The 23,300-nt window shown below is 42.1% G+C and overlaps 1 protein-coding gene across 1 annotated transcript in view; it reads left to right on the top strand.

The window, feature by feature from the left end:
- Positions 1–23,300, top strand: part of PRTG (protogenin) — a 70,337-nt gene that overhangs the window by 24,876 nt on the left and 22,161 nt on the right. The window contains exons 3-11 of the mRNA XM_088519978.1: positions 2,536–2,680; positions 3,439–3,572; positions 3,847–3,984; positions 4,753–4,911; positions 5,656–5,815; positions 6,534–6,781; positions 10,568–10,732; positions 11,741–12,046; positions 12,575–12,763. Coding sequence (XP_088376104.1) covers positions 2,536–2,680; positions 3,439–3,572; positions 3,847–3,984; positions 4,753–4,911; positions 5,656–5,815; positions 6,534–6,781; positions 10,568–10,732; positions 11,741–12,046; positions 12,575–12,763 — 1,644 coding nt within the window. The remainder of the gene's footprint in view (positions 1–2,535; positions 2,681–3,438; positions 3,573–3,846; positions 3,985–4,752; positions 4,912–5,655; positions 5,816–6,533; positions 6,782–10,567; positions 10,733–11,740; positions 12,047–12,574; positions 12,764–23,300) is intronic.

The following is a 23,300-nucleotide window of genomic DNA, read 5'->3' as shown; positions in this document are numbered from 1 at the left end:
TATTGTGTGGTTCCCTCAGCATTAGTAGAGGAGGTCTCTGAGCAGCACTGTGCTTTCCAGTGCGCAGTTCATCTCTCTGAGTGGCTGTTATCTCTTGAGAAATACTTAAGTGGTCGGTGTCCTGTGGTGGAGAGTTTCACAATATCTGCTGCAGCCTGCCCAGATGAAAACTGATTCTGTGCTACTATTTCAGGTCAGGGAGTAATTCCAGTTCAGTGGGTTTATCTTCCATTCTTCTGATTTCTTTATTATATAATTGCAGAGCAAGCTGGCTTCGTATCAGCTGGCCTCGTGTCAGCTGGCCTGTGTGATAAAACTTAGTAATAAATACGTAGACTGTTGAATTTATTGTGCCCGTTAAGCGTCTTTCCAGGAGACGTCTCTGTTAATGGCCCAGCATGCGTGAGGTGGCCGTGTGGGCTGGTGGATGGGGGAGAGTGCGTGGGCAGAGCGGCCACCCCGGCGCCTGCGCTTGGGAGAGCGGCGGCGCTGCGCTCAGGAGTGACAGGAAAGAGAGGGAAGGGCTGCGGTGCTCCAGCAAACAACTGTGAGGGGTGAACTTCTTATGAGGTGTTTTGCTCTGGATATTTAGTCTGTAATCTAGTGTTCGTGTGTAGATGCCCCAGGTTTTCTCACATTCACACAGCATGGTGCTCAGTTGGTGAGTGTTGCAGTAGGCACCCGCCGTGTTTCTCTGTGTGATCTGCGTGCAATGGCAAGCGGTAATGTCTGCTGATCCTGAGGACGTCCCCGCGCCAGCGCCCGGCGGAGCCCGTGCACACGGGGAGCGGGCACCGCGCTGCGCGTCGCCTGCCCTCGTGCCTGCGGGGCCCGGCGCGTGAATCGCCCCGTTTTGTAAACGGGAAAGCAGTTCCCAGCTCCCCTCTCGCTGCCCTGTGAGCAGCGTTCTCTGCTTGACACGTTAAAAATGTTGGGAGTATCGTTAATTGTTTTCTTTGGCTATAAATCTGGGAGCAAAATGATTTAAATAGACTCGAGAAGGGGGGAGAACCTCAAATAAAAAGGTACTTACATTTATTGCATTTTGCAGGGTCATTTTCAGGAACAACACACCTCTCTTGAGACTTTGTTTCTTATCCATTTTATAGAGCTCTCGCCTCTTAACAGCACTGCCTTAATGACTCGGTTTTGGGGTTCAGAGTTGGTGTCAGTGCTTGCCCTGAAAACAAGCCTGGTACAAAGAGGTCAGGTTTCACAAGACAGCGATAGACTTGTAAAAACGAATTTTACTCGCACAACTAAAGTTAGAATTAAGAAGAAACCAAAGATACACGTAAAGAGTAAGCTACAGAAGGAACGAGTATTCAGCTAAAATGAAAAAAGGTGTATAAATTGAAATGGATTGGGAGATAAACAAGGGTGTGTGTGTGTTTTTTCCCATTTTGAAAACCACCCTTAGCGTCATTAATGAGATTTTTTTTTTTTTTTCCCCCCTATAATTCCGACTTGCTATCTTGAAGATTAAATTTCTGAGAAAATAACTTGTTCCTGCTAGGATGTGTTTGTTGTTGTTGTTTGTTTGTTTGTTTGTTTTGTTTTTAATCAGCTTCAGTTAGTAACTTTCATTGGATCCCTTTAAATAGTGAAATAGTGTAACTGAATTCCTGAGTTTCTCTTCTGGTGCTTGAGAGCCTCACTCTGTCGTTTACTCTTCAGTGTACAGGATGCATGGGAGTAAGTCATTTTATTTACCTACATTCTCCTGAAAACTGAATATTAGGTTTTTGTGTTCGGAGTGTGACTCTTTAAATAACCTTGTCAGTGTAAAGCAATTCTGGGTGTGATTCCATAGTCTTTACTGAGGCCGAATGTTGAAACACGGTGCTTTTGGGTGTCCCAGCCATGTGGTACAGCTGTGCTGCAGGACAGCTCCAAAACCTCTTTGCACTAAGTTGATTTGTGTTGTCTATAGTGTTATCTGTGACTTTATAACATTCCTAGAGATTTTATTCAAAAAGCCAAGCAAACTTGTCTAGTTTTCTACAATATCAGCCTTTCAGAAAAGCTTGATGAATGCAAAGCACCGCATTTTCTGTTGTAAAAATCCTGCAAGCACAAGGCTGACCCTGCATGCAGAACAAGTGAAATAAGGAAAAGTGGGACCAGGGCCTCTGGATTAAACTTTGCTTGGGGGGCTCTAGCCCTGCCTGGCATGAGGGCAGGCGCACGGGGGCCCACAGGGTGCCGCGGAGGTGCCGGCATCGAGCGTGGCCATCGGCAGCTGCGGCCACAGCAGCTCTGGAGGGGTCCCCGGAGCCTCCTGCCAGAGCCGGGGTCCAGGGGCCATGTGTCTGCATCGGGTGGCAGCTGGTGACTGGGCCGGACAGGGCAGCTCTCCCAAAGCCCTCCTTAGCAAGGAAACCCGTCTGCCCGCGAGGCTGCAGCGCGGTGACGCTGCAGGCTGGATGGGAACACGTGCTTTTCTCTGGCAGGTTGTTCAAACCTGGAGCTTGGTTTACCCAGGAATTTTCTCTTCACATTAGTTCTTTGAATTCCTCATTCTTTCATTTTTAGCCATTTCTGCCTTTGAAGTCCAGCCACTTTCAGCTGAAGTCCAAGAAGGTGGAGTAGCTCGATTTGCCTGTAAGATAACAGCAAGCCCTCCTGCTGTCATCACGTGGGAGGTGAATCGGACAGCTTTACCTCTAGTCATGGACAGGTATGTAGGCCTGCACGTGTGGGGGTGCTGTTTATTTTCTGTAATGATTTTGAGCCAACTATAAGCAAATTACCTGTATGAGATGCAGAATATCTGGACTTTGGCTGTGGGAACAGTTTGAGCCCATAAAAGAATTGATGCTGAACATATTTTTCTTTACAGAGCTGATGAAGAATTTTATGTGCAGAAAATCGAGTTGAAACACTTAATGCTAGGGGCATTCACTGAGAGGGACTTCTCTCTTGAATCTTAGCTTGACATGTGCAGCCTGCTCCCTGCAAGGTCCTCTCCCTGTCCAGAGCATTGAACCTGCTTCTTTCCTTCTTAGCACGCAACTTTTCTTGACTATGTTCAAGATACCTAGCATGCAACAGCAAAAGAAAAGCATAAAATTGAAAACACTTCTTTTTTTTTGGTGGGGAGCAGAGCCATATGCCTTTTTTTGTGCCAGTATATTGGAAATTACTGCCAAAAAATGATCCAACCTGCATAATGTGACTCTATTAGTTGGCTAAAGAAGGTTGGAATGGTTGCTTCTGAGAATGAGAAAAGATTTGCTGATTAAAAGTAAATTCCTGTGCCCTCGTGGAGGAATCAGTGCAGGGAGATGAGTCACGGGTAGAGGATGCTTTTGAGAGACCCCAGCCTGCTGCTGCAGCTCAGTGCAGCAAGGCCTATTTGTAGATGAAGCAGTCCTCGCCGTGGCTGTGTTTGCCAGGTGAGCATTTATCTACGTTTCTTTTCTGTTTCCGTGGCAGGGTAACGGCTCTACCCACAGGAGTTCTGCAGATCTACGGCGTCGAGCGGAGAGATGCTGGGAATTACCGATGTGTTGCCACAACGATAGCCAACAGGCGTAAAAGTGCCGAGGCAGTGCTGAGTGTTATCCCAGGTAGCCAGCCTACGACATGCTCAGTGGCACTATAGTCGTCTTCATAATACAGTAAAAGTGTTTACATGCAGTGAACAGCTCTACCTGTTCTGTGACACATTCACTTGGGAATAATAATTTTGCTTCCTCATATCTTGTTAAAAAAAATATTTGGTATAACTTATCAGAATTAAAGATTTCTTTTTTGCAAATTTAAACATCCTTTTAAAAATTGTCACATGTTATTTCAAGTTTAATTTCTTTTGTTTAATTTCTGATTTTTTTTTTTTCAAAGCATCTGACTTGAGGCCATTTCACAAGCCAGCTATAATAGCAGGTCCTCAGAACATTACAGCTTCCCTTCATCAGACAGTCATACTGGAGTGTGTTGCCACAGGGAATCCAAAGCCAATCGTCTCATGGAGCCGGTTAGGTAAGTCTTAAACTTCTAGCACGCAACCTCCAAACTGCAGAAAGGAAGTAAAAGGGGAAAGGAAGGATTTCAGCAATTAGTTTACAGTTCTGGGACTTCATGTAGTAGGTGGTGGTTAGTAGGTTGGCGCAGGATAAGTGAGAGAGTGCTCAGGGCTCGCACGTGTCCTGCTGTCCATCCTACACTGCCCCCAGCACGGTGCCCACCCGAGACTCAAAGTAGAAACTGTGGTGAATTAAAGGACTTGGTTGCATCCTGCAAAATGTTCCTTTAAATGTTTCTCCCTCTGTTCTTCTTAGCAACACATGAATGAGATTTGAATGCTATATAAATGGGCCGTTTGGTCTTCTGATAGCCACAGTCAGACACCTAGCAGTCTGAGTGGAAGGGGAAAGAAAAGAGGACGTGCAATAAGAATAATAATCTTGTCAGCCAATTCTGTGAAAATTGTCTCAGTTATGACAAATATCTCAGGAAAGTCAGGGCTTTACCAGTAGGTGCAAAACATCAAATATTTTCTTACACTTTATTCTGAAAGTAGAAAAAATACATGTGTATTTCTTGGTTGATGCAATGATTCTTCTAGACAGAGAATCAGGAAAAAAGTAGCATACAGTCCACTCTGAAAACTCATCTGTGATCTCCCTTGATATCTCTTGACTTTAAAACCCTAATCCGTCATGACCATTTTGGCAACCATGTTGAGATAGGCTGTTCAGGTACATCCAGCACCCTCGTAACCCGCCTTCTCTCACTCTTTCAAAATAGACCATAAGTCCATTGATGTTTTCAATACCCGTGTCCTTGGAAACGGGAACCTGATGATCTCGGACGTGAAGGTGCAGCACGCTGGAGTGTACGTCTGCCGAGCCACCATTCCCGGCACGCGGAACTTCACGGTGGCGATGGCAACTCTCACTGTGCTGGGTGAGCTGGCTGTGAGCAACTCGGGGTGCTCAGCACCCGCTGTGGTCTGCACTGGGCTGCTCTTTTAATTTTTTGTTTCGTGTATTTATTTATTAAAATCTCAAGCGTAATAAATGAAGTGTAATGACTGTGCAGAGGTCAAGAAGATGAAACAGATGATAGAAATGTGGCTGCCTTCTGCTTGTTGACTTAGATGAAGAGTGTCAAATACTTGGCGTTTGGGAGTTATGAACTAGCAGTTTGTTTGCACTCAGAGATAGCCGGGTGCAATGTTTGCTCTGGAAAGACAGATTTTTCAACAAGCAAAGCGATCCTATGACTAAGTATTTAAATATGTAAGATACACACAGCCTTTGTGTCATAGACTGGAATGGTTATTTGTGTATTTTCATAACTGCATGAAGAAAAATGTGTATAAATGTTACTTTCTGTGCAAGTAATACATATTTTTTTAAGACACTTTGTCTGCATGAAGCACATGTGCTTATTGCACAGATATGTCTCTGTGTTTTCCAAGTGGCCTGAGCAGAGAGGCATGTGTGTGGGAAATGCTTTATTCTGGAATAAAAGGCTGGCTTTAATAAATATAATTTAGCTATAAATATGGCTTTAATGAATAAAGCCATAAATATGGCTTTAATAAATATAATAAATATAATAAATATAATAAATATAATAAAGGCTGGAATAAAGGTTCTCCTTTTATTTATATGGGCTTGATTTTTGCCTGTTACTTCCCTGTAGCTCCCCCTTCGTTTGTGGAATGGCCGGAAAGTTTAACAAGGCCTCGGGCTGGCACTGCTCGTTTCGCCTGTCAGGCAGAAGGAATTCCAGCCCCCAAGATTTCATGGTTGAAAAATGGAAGGAGAATACACTCAAATGGTAGAATAAAAATGTACAACAGGTAAGGTTATTATCAGTGCATGACAGTCGTGCTTGAATAGTATGCAGAGTTAAGAGCTTTTACTGAAGGATGAAATTCCTGTAAATAAATAAAGCTAGACAGATAGAAAGATATAATTCAAGTAATCTTAAGTAAAATTGGACATTAAATGCAGCACTATAGATCTCTCCCAGGGTAAAGGAATGCAGATTAGTCAATACCCAAAATCCTCAGAGGACCTTTAGTGATCTTTGCCCTACCTGGAGGAAACTGAAATGATTTCACCACTTTCTGAGAAGCTACTGTAGATTTGCAGGAGTGTAGCAGGAATCTAACCAGTTGTTTGAGACGCCGCTTCAACTGCTTTTGTAGACTAAGCAGCTCATACTAAAGATTTTTAAAGAAAAGGGCAAGTGAAAAGTAACAAACTAAGAAATGACAATACTAAGGTTGTGCTTTTTGCAGGGGGAAGTAGATTTATAGTTTTGTTTTGCCACTGCCTGGCTTTAAGGGTGTGAAGGTGAATGCTGACATGGCAGGTTTGGAAGAGCACTTCAGGTTGCTAAATTTCACAACTGCACAACGGTTTCTAGGTGGAAAGAAATATAAGTAGAGTGTGAGTCACTTAGAATAAACTCACAAAGCCTCAGAGACAAATACATAATTGTGGTTGTGTTGTATTGGGCTAAGTTATTCAAAAGTTGACTTTTTTCTTCTTCTTCTTTCCTTTTGGATTCAGTAAACTGGTGATTAACCAGATCATTCCTGAAGATGATGCCATTTATCAGTGCATGGCTGAGAATAGCCAGGGCTCTATTCTGTCCCGGGCCAGACTTACCGTGGTCATGTCAGAAGACAGACCCAGCGCGCCCTATAACGTGCACGCCGAAACGATGTCCAGTTCCGCCATCCTGCTCGCGTGGGAGAGGCCCCTGTATAATTCAGACAAAGTGATTGCCTACTCTGTACATTACATGAAAGCAGAAGGTAAGCAGTGCTTGATATAAAGTGTGCCTGCATACTTTTTCCTTATGCATGATAAGAACTTGTATGGCCTTGCAAACCCTGCCAGATGTGAACAGCTGGGGCTGCATCAGGCTATACCTATATAAAAACCCATGTGGTTTACAGCAAACTCACTTAGGGAAATAAACTTTTGCCAAATCATCCCTCATGGGGCTGTGTTCCTCCATTGCACCCTCATCCGATCTCTCCAGCGAGCAGATTAGAGTGAGGAAATGATCTCTAAAGTAGGGAGGGACCTCTGTGTTCCTGGCCAGACTTCCTCCGTGTCTTCAGCAGAGCATCTGCCTGCTCTCATCCACACACGTGCTTGGGGCAGCACTGCCAGCGCAGCATCGAGTGTCTCGCTGCATTCAGCTGTCTTGTCTACATCCATGAGGTCTTTTCCTATATTTGAAAGCATAAACAATTGAGACTTCACTGGTTTAACTCTTGTCTCTTGGACTCTCAGCTAAATGAGATAATTTTGCTCTGCTTTTGCCCCCTTCATTTTTATAACCAAAGAATATACTAGGTATTAAAATATGTTGAAACAGCCACGAGCACTTTGTTCCAGTTTGAAATGTTATATATTTTTCTATGTAAAAGGAAATAGCTAAGCAGGATAAAAATGAACAACTAAACTTTTTAAATCATTTTTACTATTATGTCATGTCTTTAAGTTAGGGGAATCTTCAAGAGGATCAAAAGCTGAAATATTTCATAAACAAAATCAGTGACTGTGAAATGATTTTGAAATTTGCTAGGTGCATGGTTTGAAGAGAGGAGACACATCTCCTCTGAGCTGCAGCTCTGTTTTTTAGAAGTGATTTTTTTTTTTCTCTCCCTCCCCCCCACCCCCATCTCTATTCACTAACTAGTTTATTCAAGGACGGGGCTGCAGATGCTCAGCTCTCAGCGAGGAATACCAGTCTGCCATCTGCTAAGCAGAGCACAGGAAGGACAGCTTAATTACTCTAATACTGATGCAGGAATAGCTGCCTTTGCTTTTGCAAGTGGGATTTTTCAGGACACAAGAGAATTTTGTTTGAGCGAAGGAAGGAAAGAATTTTAAAAGATAATGAGGACAAGAGGTGCGGGAAATTACCCCCAGTGCTTTCAGTCACCAAGGTATTGTGCTCGCAGCCCCACTCAAAGCTGATATGAATAAAGTCACACTAGATAAGCGAGCTGGGTAATTGTGTGTCCCATGCCAGTGCAGTGAGCAAAGCCGGGCAGCTTTGAAGGGAACGAGGCAAGTGCCTTAGAGAAGGAAGTACTCCTGCAAAGTATGGAGGGATCTTCTGCAAAAATTGTGTTCTGTAAAACTATTGCTCAACCCCTGCTTCACTTCCTTGTTTATCCAAAAGTTTTATCTTGTGCAGTGAGGTTGTAGCTTGTTTTGGAACAACCCAAACCCTGTGTTATTTGAGCTTGCTGTCAAAAATCCCCCTTTTTTCCTTCTTTCCAGGCTGTCTTGTGATATTTACTTTTATTTTAGGTAAGGTGGTTGTGCATCCTTTCATATCAGTAAAGAACTCCAAGCTGGAGAATTGGGGAGGGCTAATGCACCAGCAAATCTGCATCAGGGCATAGAAACACTTTTGTTGTCTTCTGTGTTACTGAAAAAATGGCACGGTTCAAAGACTAGTGGATTGCATCTCCTGCAAAAATAGTTGTTTTCTACGCGGTAGACTGTGAACATCTTTGAGAGTGTTAGGCACATGTTGGAGGGTGTTATAGAAAAACTAAAAGTGTGTGGTGTCATATGAGTCAGTTTTGTAATGTTAAATGCAGAACCAGCTTCGTTTAGAGAAAAACAAATATTGAATCAAAAGTTTTTCCTTTCCCGTAAGAAGACATGGGCACCATCGTCTACTGCTAACATAGACTGGTGACATTGTCAATGCCTTGTTTGCTCTGTCAGATTCTGAATATTTAGGTATTCCTGTAAATAGTCCCTATGAATATACTGCTGACATTATTTTCTTCAGTCTGCCTTTCCCCGTCTACCCTCACAATTTGTTTGAGTCTCTAATGATTGTTAATTTATATCTTGGTGTCACAAAAGATCTGCTTAAAGTTTGTAGTGTGTGTAACCTTTCTCTTTATACTTTTTATATTGATATATTGCTCTTATTTGTATTTAGAAAACTCATTTGTCAGTATAAATGAGTTAGCAACCCTTCATTGTAAAAGAAAATCTAAACCAGTGCTTGCTAAATCTCCTGAGTTATACTGATGCCTGTGATCCCATAATCTGTACAGAAGAAAAGTTGCGATAATGCATTCATCTCATGCAGTTCCAGAGACTTTTCTCTGAAGTGTGCATGTGGTAGGTGCTTTGAATACAAAAGGTACTGTCATTTATCATTTAATTTCACAACTCAAGTATTCAGATGGCCTCACTGTAAAAACAGGTTCAGGCCCTCATTCCTATTAAAAAAAAAAAAAAAAAAAGTTAGTGTTTTAATAAAGTTGGTTGAAGAACCTAACAGGTGTTTTTTTTGTATTTTTCTTCTTCCCTTTTTTTTTTTTTTTTCCTTTAAGCAGAATATTTTACATTCGAATCAGGGTCATAGTAGCAAGAAGAATAAGGGTCTGATGAGCGTGCATGTTGGAGTGTGTTAATTCCTTGTTAGTGATTTAGGGGAGGCACAAAAGGGACACTGATTGTGGTGGAAGGGCAGCCTTGTTCTCTATTATGGCTATTTCATTAGGGCCCCTGCATGAGGCCTAGCAATCCTTTCAATGAGAGAACAAGTCCTTTTAATTTGAGCTCAAGGATCTTGTTTAGCAGGTCAGAAATCGTGCCTTGCAATTCCTAATTAACAAGCCATTAACTAGTCTGTTGTGAGATGCTCGTAATCTTGTCTAATTAAAATGCTATCAAGTTAATTCATAAATGTGGGAAAACTTAATGGTGGAATTTGCCTTTCGTTTTGTTTATAAATTCGGTTGTGAAGAGGAGGAGCTGGCTCTTACAGAGTTTTGATTAAGTTGACGTGCATTTGGTGTGAATTGTTCGTTAACACAGCAGCTTTCACCACACTTATTCCACTTTATAGCCTTCCTCTATAGGGATAAAGCCCAACAAAGGCAAGGACTGCTGCATACATTGCTATGCATATCTTAATGTGAATTGCTGAGAATTTTTTTAACAACTCATTAAGGAGCAAAACATTTTCGAAGCTCTTTCTGGGCCGTTCCTATTGCCCTCTCTCTGAATTAAAGAAAAAACCATGTCAATCAAGCGTAATAGAATTTGCAGGGCTAAAATGAGATCCTTTTGCTGAACAACTTCTCTCTGTTTGTTTTGTTTGTTTTTTGTTTTTGATAGAGTGGAGCCCTCGCATTCCTCCCAGTCTGCTATAGGAAGGCTCTGCAAATAGGTTTTGAGAAAAGCCCTGACTCTAAACAAATAGTTTTAAAGGTTTGCTATGAATGATAAGACTATTAGGGCTTGTCTGTTGTGTTACTGTACATTGGGCACAGTTTGTTGTGACTAATTCTAAAAAGGGGTTTAGAATTGCATTCAGCATCCCTTATTCAGGAAAATGCTGAAACACCACAATCTCTACCACAGCAAGACACAGTTGCTCCTGTGCATAAAAGAGCTTTTACTTTGTAGGGCTAAAAAAATAGTGAGAGCTAGGCTGGAGAAGAGCATGAAATAACCTGATAAGCTCTCGAAGACAAGATGGTCTGATGTTTGGAGATTGCCAGCAATTATTAATTATATATTTTTTCTTAACGTTTGTGTTATGTCAGGTTTAAACAACGAAGAGTACCAAGTGGTCATTGGAAATGATACAACCCATTACATTATTGATGACTTGGAACCCGCCAGCAACTATACATTTTATATTGTCGCCTATATGCCTCTGGGAGCTAGTCAGATGTCAGACCATGTGACTCAGCATACCCTTGAAGATGGTAAGACCAAAAAGATTGTCTAAAATTAACTTTTTTTTTTTTTTAGTGTTTGCACTGAGATGTGCAATCTGGTACTGGCAATTATTGAGGTTCCCAAATTCCACTGACGTTGGTGAAACTTCTGGCTACACACGGTGGGAAACTTGTTACATCAAGCGCCCTTTTTTACATTGAAATAATATTAAATTACTTAAATGACTACTCTATATCTTTGCAAACTTTGCTGTAGTCTAGGATTTTGCTCTACTCAATTTTAATGCTAGGTAAATTAAAAGCTTTTTGACTCTGGCAGCCGAAAGCTTCACTGCTTCTGCATAGATGAATGTGATGTTCTCAGGCATCTGAAATGCAAATCAAACTGCACACCCAATTGCATTGCCTTCAACTTTTGAAGGAAAATTTTGACATACCAAAAAGTTAAGGTATTTTTAATTGTTAATGTGTATATACTTGTTACCAAAACCAGTATTTCAGAAAGATTACATAAACTATCTCTGCTCAGTGATTTAGCTAACCAGAACACAGTGGCAACAACAAACTGGGGCAGTTGGTTAGAGGTAACTAGCAGGTTGTGTCAGTGCTAACTTTGGCAGGGTGAAAGGCTCCCACTTCCACCTGTCTCGTTGCCAGGAGTTACTGCCATGTAAAATGGTTGGCAGAAGGAGACACACGGCAGCTCTTCAACACTGCAGGTTGTTGTCCAGCCTCCCAATTTAAGCTACAACATCTTAACTTTAACAGTCACTCTCGAAACCGTGAGGGTACCATCAGTTACTGCTGGCAGGAGTGAGAGGATGGCGGGGAGGGTCTTATAAGGAGGAGTTTGCTAAATCTATATTGTGTGGAGAAGGTAAGAAGTATGAGATCCCCAAAACAAGCAAGAGTCTGAAAGCCCTCTTGGGTAATACACACATATTGCTGGTACCTCAGTGTAGATTTAGGTGTCAGATGTAAATTTTACATCTCTCTCTTCCCTGAGCTCAAAAATTTTGTCCTTTTTCTTTCTAGTTCCCTTGAGAGCTCCTGAAATCAGTCTGACAAGCCGGAGTCCTACGGATATTCTCATCTCTTGGCTGCCAATCCCAGCAAAATACAGGCGAGGCCAAGTGGTCTTGTACCGTTTGTCTTTCCGTCTCAGCACCGAGAGCAAAATCCAGGTGCTGGAGCTTCCCGGGACGGCGGACGAGTATCTCCTCGAAGGCCTGAGGCCCGACAGCGTCTACTTGGTTCGGATCACTGCTGCGACGAGGGTTGGCTGGGGAGAGGCGTCGCTGTGGACTTCCCACCGGACTCCCAAGGCTACGAGTGTGAAAGGTAACTCTTGCATTACCGGCAGCCTGGGAATGGGGTCAACTGTAGGTTTTGACCAAAGGCTACACTTTTTTTCAGACAAGTAGTATAAGAATTTGAAATAGATTTTCCTGTTACACATACTGGCTTTGGTGATCCAGAGAATAGTGCTGTAACCATCATTCTGTATATAATTTGCACAAACTTGTAGTTCCTGTAATAAATTAAATGCAGTTAATACGTAGTTTCAGGAACACAGATTGGAGAGGAGCTAATCTATCTTGTGCAAGACCTGACATGTGAAGTAGAAGCAAAAGTGCATGCATTATTTTGTGTTTACGTTGATTCTTTACTCATGTTAATGCTCACATATTTGACATGGTTGCTGTGTAAGTCAGGCTAGCTCCTCTCATAAAGAAATAATAATGCAAGCACCCAGATGATCTGGAATGAAACCCTTGAGTAAACTTTGGAGTGACAGAAATCCGGATGGAACATGGAAGTTATTTGTTTCTAGAATATAAAAATGTTATGTATGTTCCTCTAAAACAGCACCTAAGTCTCCTGAGCTGCATTTGGAACCGATGAACTGTACGACCATAACAGTACAGTGGCAGCAGGACTCTGAGGACACTGCAACTATTCAAGGGTACAAGTTATATTACAAGGAAGAAGGTCAACAGGAGAATGGACCAATTTTGTTGGATGCTGGCGATCTGGAATATACTGTCAGTGGTTTAGGTGAGTAATAAAATATTTTTAATTTTGGAAGAAAAAAAAGGGTATCTGAAGAAGCTTAAATCTTACTTGAGACCTATAAGACAAAAATGTTACGTTTGGCTATTTTGCCAGCAGTGAGCTATGCAAGCATAGCTGTGTTATTGATGGAATCATCTTAGCCTTAGAGATGCTGCATGACACCTAGATGACCAGATTGTACAAACTTTATATAAATTGGAAGAAGGATCTCCAATCACCTTTCAAGGTTGGAAAACGCCAAAGGGTTTTCTCTGTAATTTCTAGCTATGCCTTTTGTCACTGCTATAGTACACACCGAGCACTGTCAGTGTGCTCACTGCTGCATGGCTATAAGACATATCACAACAAATTCCTTAAGGTAATTAACATTTAAGTAGTACTGGTAAATATTTGCAGGATTTAACACAAAGATGAGGGCACAGAGTTTGCTGAATCCCACTGGAGCCTTCCCATTTATCATCAGACTCCTATTCTTCCTGCAGCAGTTGCAATCTATAGCAGTTCAGAAACATATCATCCCTAGGTAGAAAGCGTTTTTGTTTGTTTATGTAATCAACCTTTTTTATGTACAAAATATGTGGCCTCTAATGCAATCAGCCAAAACAGTATAGAACTTGGCGCTGTGTTTTCAGTGTGTCAAAATATTTTACCTAGCGATTGCACAGAGATCAAATCCTGACTAAATTATCAAAACTGACCTGCAGTCTTCACTGGGTCAGATGTCCTCTTGTCCATGTTCAGATATTCTCATCTGCTGCATAGAGTTTGGAAATCATTTTGGTGGAGATTTGAGGGTTGCATTCAGCTCTGTTAACTGGACCACCGACCATCTGTGACCTGCTGTCCAGAGCATCTGGCAGCAGCCAACTGTTGAACCACGCTCTGAGACAAAGGGGCAGCGGGCTGCAGGGATGAGGTGTCTCTATCCTACAACATATATACATACATATATATATATACACATACATACATATATATATATATATATGTATATTCTATTTTCTCATTATGCAGTTACAAAACAATTCCGGACAGAGGCAAACCTAACTGTGAGACCCCCTACATCTTCTCAGTAGGTCTTCTCAGTACACAAATCCCTCCTCAGATCAAAATCTTGAAAGTATTATATTGAAAATATATTTTATCCATGTGTTTTACTTTTTTTGCTAGTAAAATGTGTAGGCAGAAGAGAAAACAAAAGCAAAGCAAGTTGGGGAATTAAAATTTTGACTTAATCGCACGGTTTCTCAACTTTTAAGTGTGAGTATGGAAAAGCTCCTATGTTTCGTTATCCATACAGCCACATTGCATGCGGTGTTTTGAGTACTCCTCGTAATTCTGTGCCTAGAACACGGTGTGTTTCATGAGCTGATTGCCATCCTTTATATTATTCTCATGTGTGTGTAATTTATGGTGCCATATGATAGATCCACTGAAGAGCATTTCTTTCAAGTAGCTTCATTAGAAATCAGCTTTTTTGGGGCGGGGCTGGAGGGTAGAGGAGGGCTTGTTTTTGTGTATTGTTGAGTTATTTGATTTGAACGTGGGTATCAAATACACGGAAATTGTCTATCTTGTTTTTTTTTTGCTTCATAGCCTCTAAGGAAAAAGACATTCATTACCAAACCTGCAGAAGGATTTTCTTTTGCACAGAAAATTGTATTAGGTGGTGACTTGCCACTGCTAAGGTGACTAAATGTGTTGAAGCTTGGGAAGTTTGCACAGGCTTGTGCTAGTGATAGTACCTGCTTTGACTACTTCATTTGCCCATTGAGAAGCTGTGTGTCCAAGCTAAGTTAATCCTTGAAAACACCTGACCAACCTTTCTCTGCCCATAGTAGGTGCATATGCTGCATATGTGGAGAATAAAGCACACCAAATTGTGTGTAACATACAGCCACAGAGAATGAGGCAAGATCCACACACGAGTAATTAAGGACCAGTTTGCTTTTCTTTTTATTTCTCATCTTTCTGGACGAGGGTATTTCATTTAGATGTTTCTAATTAAAGCAATAGGAACTGGTTCTACCTAGCTCAATTCCAGCAAATGATCTCTAGATTAAAAAAAAAAAATCTTAGTGAACTAGGCAAAGTCTTTGAGGTCTAAAGTTCTGCCACGATTTGCCTCTCCTGAGGACATTATTTTAAAGAGGCTGTCAATAAATCAGTAACTTAAAGGACCTTTAGTGTCTTCATTATGAGCTACAGGCATTAGTACAATACTGGAAGTGTGAGATTTAAAGAAGATTTAAAGGTTTATTAAGGGTTTTCAATTTTATACTTGTTAGGTGATACAATTAAAAAACACAGAAGATTATTCTACGGAAGAATATGGAAGAGTACGCTAGTAGTATGAAGTGATTCCCAGTAGCAAAACAGGAGTAGTTTTTCATGTGTTATCTATTAGCACTGAAGCTATTTGGATTCCAAACATCCCTGAAAGCACTGGTGAACAGCACACGCCTTGCAAATGCCTACAGGAGTTTTGATGCAAGGATAAGTCTGATGGACAAAGCAGAAATATCAGGGTCAGTCTGAAAGAGGTTACCATGAATGGACTTTTAAATACAGCAGTTTGAATATTATGCTGTGTGTTTTCATCTCCTGTTGGTTCCTGCCCTGTGTTTTCCAGACCCAGCCCCTCTCACTCCACTGTAGGTCTACCCAGTTACTTCTGTGTGTTTTTTAATGGGATTATTTAGCATCATAGTCACCGTGTAAAGAGAGTTAACTGCTCCGATCAGACGCAGAGCTGTCATTCTCAAAATAAACGCTCACAGTTTCACATAGACGTTTGTTTATGTTAAAGGTCTTGGCATTTATTTTTCAACAGCAGGCTGCTTCCTATTCCAGTGTAAAATTCCATCAACACTATCGCTTGAGTTTGCCACAGGAACAGACCCTTGGGTGCATACCAAGCATTTTTGCCTCTATTTTTAATTCTGCCTTTGCTTCCTCTTGCTCTAGAAGATTCTGACTCTCACTGACCCGCTCCCTATCGCGATCCTTCATGGATTGCCTGGTCCAGCTTCCACCCTGTAGAGTTTCAGAACATGTGTTCAGAAATGGAAGCAAGTTTACTTGGTGAAAGAGTTTGCCTGGGAGCCTTCCCTGGCAAAGCTTGAAAGTTAATGCCAGGGAAGCTCATTTTTGTCCTTTTATTCATCTTTGAATTAATTTTTCAAAGAGCATATTGGACAGATGCACGTGTATCTACTGCTGGCTTGTCCCAGCTGGCTGAATTTGTACGTGCATGGCCTGGAAGAGGGTGAGAAACTCTGGAAAGAAGGGAGGTAACTCAGGAGAGACCATTTTCACCTTGTCTGGTACATGGGAGTTGGGAACTTTGTTATAGCAAGGTGGGAATGCTGACAGATCTCATCCTGCAACCTGCATCTGGAAAGATCATGGGTAAAAATGAAAGGATAAAATGAAATTCAGCTTTGTGATTACAAACTTGGGAAAGGATGAGCTGTTCTGAGCTGCACTGTTCCCCAAGCTGCCTGGAGAGGCATTCTCCCTTTCTAGGATCCTGAGCTGTGTGTGTCGTTCCAGGTCGGGTGCCTTTACCAAAAAGCAGGCTAAGAGCAGGGGTATTTTTGCAAATGGCCGTGGGGAGCTCTGTGCTGTCGGTGGTGGGGAGGGCAGAGCAGCCTCGCGCTCTTGGTAGCCGCGCGCACAGCCCCGGGGCAGGGATGCTGTGGCCGAGGTGCTCACAGCCTGGGGGCCCTTGGGTCCTGCTGCGTGCAGAATGATCCTCCTATGTAACTGTTTTCAGCCACACCCTGAGGGGATAGAAAAACTGGTCTGTTTGCTTTGGCAAAAATGCTTTGGGCATCCAAGACCACATACTTCAACCTAGCCCTGCCGTGGGACCCCCAGGAGAGCCGCCGGAAATTCCTGCCCTGCCACCGCACGGCCCCGCGCTCCGGCGGGTCCCTGCAGGCTGCAGTGGGCTCAGCCTGACCTGGGCCCTGCCGCAGAGTCGTCCCCTCGGCTCCCTGGCCTGTTCCCGCGAGGCTTCCTTTCAAAACATTCTTGAACCTTAGCTCCAATACATCTTTCTCATTAAGGATTCTAAATACTGTCATATTTGTAAGTAAGAAGGGATACTAAAAGCTTTTTTCTTACTTTTTATTCCATGATTATCAATATGTTCATGTACTTATTTGTGATAATTAGGTCTTCAAGTTCAGCTTGATCCCAGGTTTCATGAATGTCAGCATAGTCACATTTCTGAGATATTCCAAACTGAGTCTATGGAGATTGATACTGCTCCATCTTTCTAAGTTACTATGGAGTTTCAGCTTGGGATTCCTGTACAATTTCAGGAACCAGGCATTGGAACAGCTTCCTGAAATAACATATCAGACTGGGAAAACAGCTTCCGTGTCAGCTGAAAACAATAAAAAAGTGTGAATATGCTCAGTACTGAAAGCCAGGAGCATCACTTCCATATCCTTTTGCCTTCCAAAGACTGTCTCCCATATATTTCCAAGGATTTTTTTTTTATGGATGGTTGATTTGCCTTTTAAGTTGCAAAAAAAGCAACAAAAATAAATCTTAACACTCAGTTTGTTTCATGATTAATTGTTCCCAAAAGTCATTCAGTAAAGTAGAATCTAATGATTACAGATCACCTTTGCTTCAGGGATTTTGTGTTGAGACAAACACATAGATTTGAGTAAACTACAGCTGTGCTAAAAAAGTAATAATTGAGAAGTGACTTGACTTCCTCGTAAAGATGAGCCAAAAGGCCCTGGTATGGCTGTCCCTATATGCTGTACGTGCTGTAGGTGTTGGGAAGACATTATATTTGAGTTGTTGCATAGTGAAAAGTGTGTCTATTAGCTCCATAGGTGACCAGGACAAATATTATCATTTATTAGCTCTGTTTACAGCTGGGTCAGTGTAGTGTTTACTCATGCTGATTACATCCTTAAACTAAACCTCTTATCTGTCCGGTGCCCTGATTGCGTGGAGCCCGTGCGCTGCCCTGCTTATCAGCTGCGGCAGGAGGCATCGGCGAGGGCGGAGGAGTGATCGTGCCGAGTAGCGAGAAAGCCAGGAGCCCTGGCAGTGGGGCGGGCGTGTTGAAAGGCAGCCTTTTCCCTCCCCGACTGTGCCTTCCTGCAGCACAGCAGCGTATCTGTGTGTTCAGGATGAGGGAGGGGAGTATTGGGAAGTTGCACAGCGCAGATGCCCTGGCGTGAGGTGAGCAGACAAGCCGACGTGCAGACCCACCCTCTCTGTTTGTTCCTCCCTTATGGCTGAAAAATACTGAACTGCCCTGTTTAGATGAAAACTTGATTTCTTTCAGGTTGCAAGTTGAATTTTTACTGGGCAGAACTGAAGCTACATGTCTCGTAGTTGGAGCATGTTGGCATAGCGTCCATTACAGCAACTGTCTCTTCCTCGGCTTTCTTTAAGCTGTCCTAAATGTGCCAGAGTGGGACTCCTCAATAAATACGAGCTTGTTCTGAGCAGCTTTGCTCAAGAGAGGGCAGTTACCGTCAGCTGCTAACATTGTATACTTATTATGCAGTTCAAGTGCTGCATCCGTAAAAGCCTAGTGCCTGCGTAGTGCTCTAAGTGTGTCTTTTTGTCCGTCACACTGAGACGGATTTGTCTTCAAATTACATATTTTCACCTTACTTTTGCTGTTGGTATTAGGAAAAAAAAGTTTACTTTGGACATTTTTTTTTTTTTTTGGACACTATTTATTTGCTTCTCTTCAAGAAGTTTCAGATTTATCGATTTTCAGGTTTTTAAATGGCCTTATAAACATATCTGCCATGTCATCTTCATGTACTACATTTGTCATGGAAGCTTTAGTTAAAGTTTACTGTATTTTACAATTTTACAGCTACATTGTCGATCCTCTCTATAATTTGCTGGTTTAGTCAGTAGTCAATTTTAATAGGCTTTAAAATACTGCAGTTGTAACATCATGTGCTCTAGGTGCCCCTGCTTGAGCAGGGGGGTTGGACTAGATGATCTGTAGAGGTCCCTTCCAGCATCAACCATTCTGTGATCTGTATGAGCAACGTATCTGTTTTGATACTGATTAAAGGTGTGACATGTGACAAACTTAAAATAATAGTAAGCTCTAGGCTTAAATGCTTTATCATTTCAGATTAAATGCACAGTTGTGAAATGGCTTTAAACCTGATAGAAAATTATTAAACTGTGTACATGTGCAGCACTGATCTTGGGTCAGAAAGTTGTATGCCTGCTCCCTTAGAGAGTAAAGATCTTAGAGGAACAAGCAGGTTCTGTACTGGAAGGATTGCCTAATTTTATCTTTTATAAAAAGCCTTTCTTGAATGCGCAGTCTGGGCTTTTCCAGTTTGAATCCATAGGTCTGGGAAAAAATAGTCGCAGCACCCTCATTTAAACAAGCACTGACTTTTGTGGTCTTTTGTCTTGACTTCCCAGGCTAGCTGCCCTCTAAAGGGGAAGTGAAGGTGAGGAAAGGTCCCCAAGCACAGAATAAGGCCTGAAGATACCGTACCCCACAGAACACAACAGTGCTGAGACCAGTTGAGCCTGGCTTTCCAGGCTCCCACTCAGGAGGAAGGAAGCTTCATTAATTCATGGGACACTGCCTGGTCACTACTTTAAATATAAAAATGCAAAGATAGAGGCCTCACTAAGGAAGCGGTAGTGGTTATCTTCCATGGGACAGCAGCATGGGGGCCTGCTGCCTGCATTGGGTCAGACTTTCTGCCTCTTTGGCAACTGTCCCCATAGTTGAGGTTGCACCCGGTTGTTTCTTTAGGGACACAGGACTAATGACCTGGGACTAATAGCGTAGCAGCGGCTCTGAGAGCTGGAACCGAGGTTGTTGGAGGGAGAGGCTCTTTGCTTGTGTCAAGGTAATTTGCCAGCCTCTAGAAAAGCAAACTGTGTCATCTTGAAAGTATTTAAAGGTAAAACTTTCAGTGGTGGAAAAGCGATTATAATCTTGCAGGAAATGCTCCTTGCGTTCCTGAGGCCAAAAGTGCCCGATGCAGAACTCAGCCCGTGTGTGTGGGAATGCGGCTGGGAAATTGCATCATGTTGATTGAGTAACAGTTCGGACATATGGGATGTATGCAAGGAGTGCTTCACTGCTCCAGCATTTGCTGGAGCTCAGAGTTAAATTTGCTTCATGAGAAGGGCACACTGTCACTTAAAAAACATTCACTTTTTTTTTTTTTTTTTGTTAGCCTCAAAGTTGTTTTCGGAAATGTTTCTAGGCATTACAGTGAGTATTTTGATAGATATTTTGTAAAAATGACCAATAAATTTTAATTTCTTATGGTACACCTTTAATTTCTACTCGCCTTTTAAAGGAAAAAAAAAAAAAAAAAGGGCAGTTGAAATGGCAGAATTGACCAGATAATTGTTCATATTTCTTACAAGGAAGAAGAAGAAGAAGAAAAAAAAAAAACACTACATACACATTAGATAGTCTTTTTGTCTCTAGGTAGAATTTTAAATTACAGTGCCTTATTTTTTTTTTCCTTTTTTTTCTCTCTCTCTCTAAAAGAGGAGCCTGTGACTCTGGGTGGCAGCATTATTTAATTTGCTATTTATTGGACTTCATTAGTAAAATGCTTAAGTCCTGGATTGCAAAGAAACGGCTCCTTGGAGAAGGCTTAGAGAAAACTCCTGTTATAGGAAATTAAATCAACATTGTCCATTAATCATACTGCATGTCAACCCCCAGACCTCTCTTGATTGTTCTTGGTGAATGTGAGGAACCATTAGATGTGTGAGGTCCTTAAAGGTCTGAGTAAGTCAAAGGGGAAGAGTTTAAAAAAATGCCACCATTAGCACATGAAAGAGACTTCAGAGTGGACAGAAGAAAACATTTGCTGTACAGGGCTGTTACATTTCTTAATTTTTTTTTCCCCTGTGTTTTTTTTTTCTTCATTTGTTTAACAAAAATCCAGATGTTGTGATCAAAATGTTAACTGAAGTGATTAATTTCTCCTGAGTTTTTGTTACTCTTTTGGGTCGTGTGACTTGTGATAAAGTTATATGGGAAAGTTAAAAGTTAAAAGTTTTTTGTTTTTTTGTTTTTTTTTTTTTTTCAAAATCCTTTATTAGCAATAAGTAAATCCACTTCTAAAGCCGAGCTCTAATAAGCTTCCCGGTAACTTTGCTGCCTTGAGTTAAATACCTTATTTAGAGTGTACGTGTCATGAGGGCATTATTGATACCTGAAACTGTTTTATTTTTTGGTAAAAGATGCAATTGTGCCAAAGCCCCTGTTTTTTCAGGCTGTCTGGAGTTTCACTTTTGTGACAAATGAAGGGGGGAGGTGTGGGAAGAGGGGGAAAGCAACCTTCTGTTGCCATCAGGAATTCTTGCCATGAAGCCTCTCTTCTCAACCTTTGTTTTGGTTTTGCTTTAATTTGGGGGGGGGGGGGGAGAAGCTTAGTAATAGTTTTGTATAACAAGTGATATTTCAGCACTTAGACCAACCTCTGCACTATTTTTGCTGTGCTCATAACAGAATATTGTATCCTGCCTCAAACTGGTTGATTTTGCAAAACAAAGATACCTGGCATTAATGCACATATGCATAACTTCTATTAGGACAAGGACGTATGTTCTTGACCCCAGGTTACTGGCCAGTGAGCAACTTCAGTTTTCCCCCTCTTGTTCATGCTGGTTTTGGGGCTCTCTAGGTGCACCCAGATGTGGGAACTGCATGGATGAAGGCACTCACATTGCCTGTTGCATGCGTGGCTCATGCGTCTCCATGTGTGTAGAGCGACCCTCGAGTTAGTTAGAGAAAAATGGGGCGCCTTTGGTCCCAATCCTCCCTCTTTTGGTCAAGCTCAGTGTTTCTTCTCCATCCAAAATGCACCTTTTAAAATATCAATTCTTTGTGTTCTCTTCTGCTGATAGTGGCTAGGCTGGGCCAGCGTCACCTCTCTTCTGCACCCACATCTCTAGGCCTCTCCCTGCCGCTCTCGATGTCCTCCTCGCCTCCGGCTCCTCTTCGCCTTCCCCCAGCCAAGAGCCCAGGCAGGGGCTATGGGGGGCTGCGGAGGCCCCTTTGCTCCAGGTCTGGGGTCACCAGGAGGCAGCAGCTCCCCGGGCAGGGAGGGCCCGGCTGGCGGCGGTGGGGAGGACAGAGGGCGGCCTCCATTTGCCGCTGTGGCGGCAGCGCTGCCCCCAGCGCCCACCGGGCCGCAGGCTCCATTTAGTGTGCGTAAAACCAAATTAATGATGGGAAACGCTTTTAATTGTACAAAGGCAGAGCGCTCCGAAGAGCTAAGTAGCTGTGTGTTTATTTTACGTAAGTAATCAATCAGGCTGCTTTCCACTTTCTAAGTGTTGTATAAACCTCATATACAGAGGAATTACATCAAGATTTTTTTTTCTCCTCCCTTTTTCAATCAAGATACTAATGTGACTTGGTTTTAAATTGAGAATGCATTAAGAAAGATAGCAAAAAAAAAATAATGACTAGCCTCCCAATCTCTCCGACTTGCAGCTTGCTAACACAATGTTTGACATGTATTCAACACTTGTTCTTCACAAAATTAACTCATCAAAAAAATATAGCAGGTATGGTGAGAGATTTAAATGACAGCTGCTCTGTGATCAAACAGTCTGATGACAACATTGCTTCCCATTAAAAGTGATTTGCTTAAAAAAAAATTTTTTTTGAAGGAAAAAAATCAACTAGGCCAAATTCCAATGTATATAGTTATGGAAAATACTTTAGACACATAAAAGCATTCTTGGAAAAAGGACATGGTCTGTGAAATTCTATTCCAGATACTGTAAAGCTGTAATTTACTTTCCCATGTTACTGCTTTTCTGTGCATCCTTGAGCATCCTTAAAAGTATTAAAGTGATATTTACCTGTAGTAAGCAGTGTTTATATTAAAACATCTCGTTTTCTTGTAATCTGTTTCCAAATGGGGGAAAGTATATATTTGACATTACAAAACACCACAGAGATTTAAGAAATAGTAGTAGTGTGCTGTCAGCTAGAACAAGATTTTCAGATGTTTCAGGTGGCCGGGTCATTCAGATGACCCTTAATATGCTGATGGTTTTTCATATAGACAGTGAACAACCATTTGTAGAATGGTATCAGTATGTGGGGTGTAGTTCAGGGAATGAAATCTTGCCGTTGAGTTAAGGATTTGAGCTCCTGAGAGTATTAGGACCAAATTCGGAGTGTATGAGCCAGCTGACCCCTTTGCACCACCTGCGAGGTCACTGTGGTGCTTTCAAGAAGACTGTGCCAGAGATTGGGTCCTAATTAAATAGTCTTCAACTAAACCATTATTATTATCCATTTAACTAAAAGCAACAGCAAGTTGCCCAGCTGCTGCTGCTAATGGAGGTTCATCAGCCTGTGGGTGGAGCAGCTCGGAGGGGACAAGGGGCCAGGGCTGTGAGCAGGACATGTCCATTGTGAAGCGGCCTGGGTGGCAGCAGGACGTCATGGTGATGCTGTTTTGGTGGGAGCAGGATGTCATCATTGAGAAGCAGTTTTGGTGGG

Source organism: Tinamus guttatus, unplaced genomic scaffold (genome assembly GCF_059628265.1).
Source record: "Tinamus guttatus ecotype Peru unplaced genomic scaffold, ASM5962826v1 Tinamus_guttatus_pri_ptg000004l, whole genome shotgun sequence".
Lineage (NCBI taxonomy): Eukaryota > Metazoa > Chordata > Aves > Tinamiformes > Tinamidae > Tinamus > Tinamus guttatus.
Note: the sequence above shows the minus strand (reverse complement) of the source record. Positions and strands in the feature narration are given on the sequence as shown.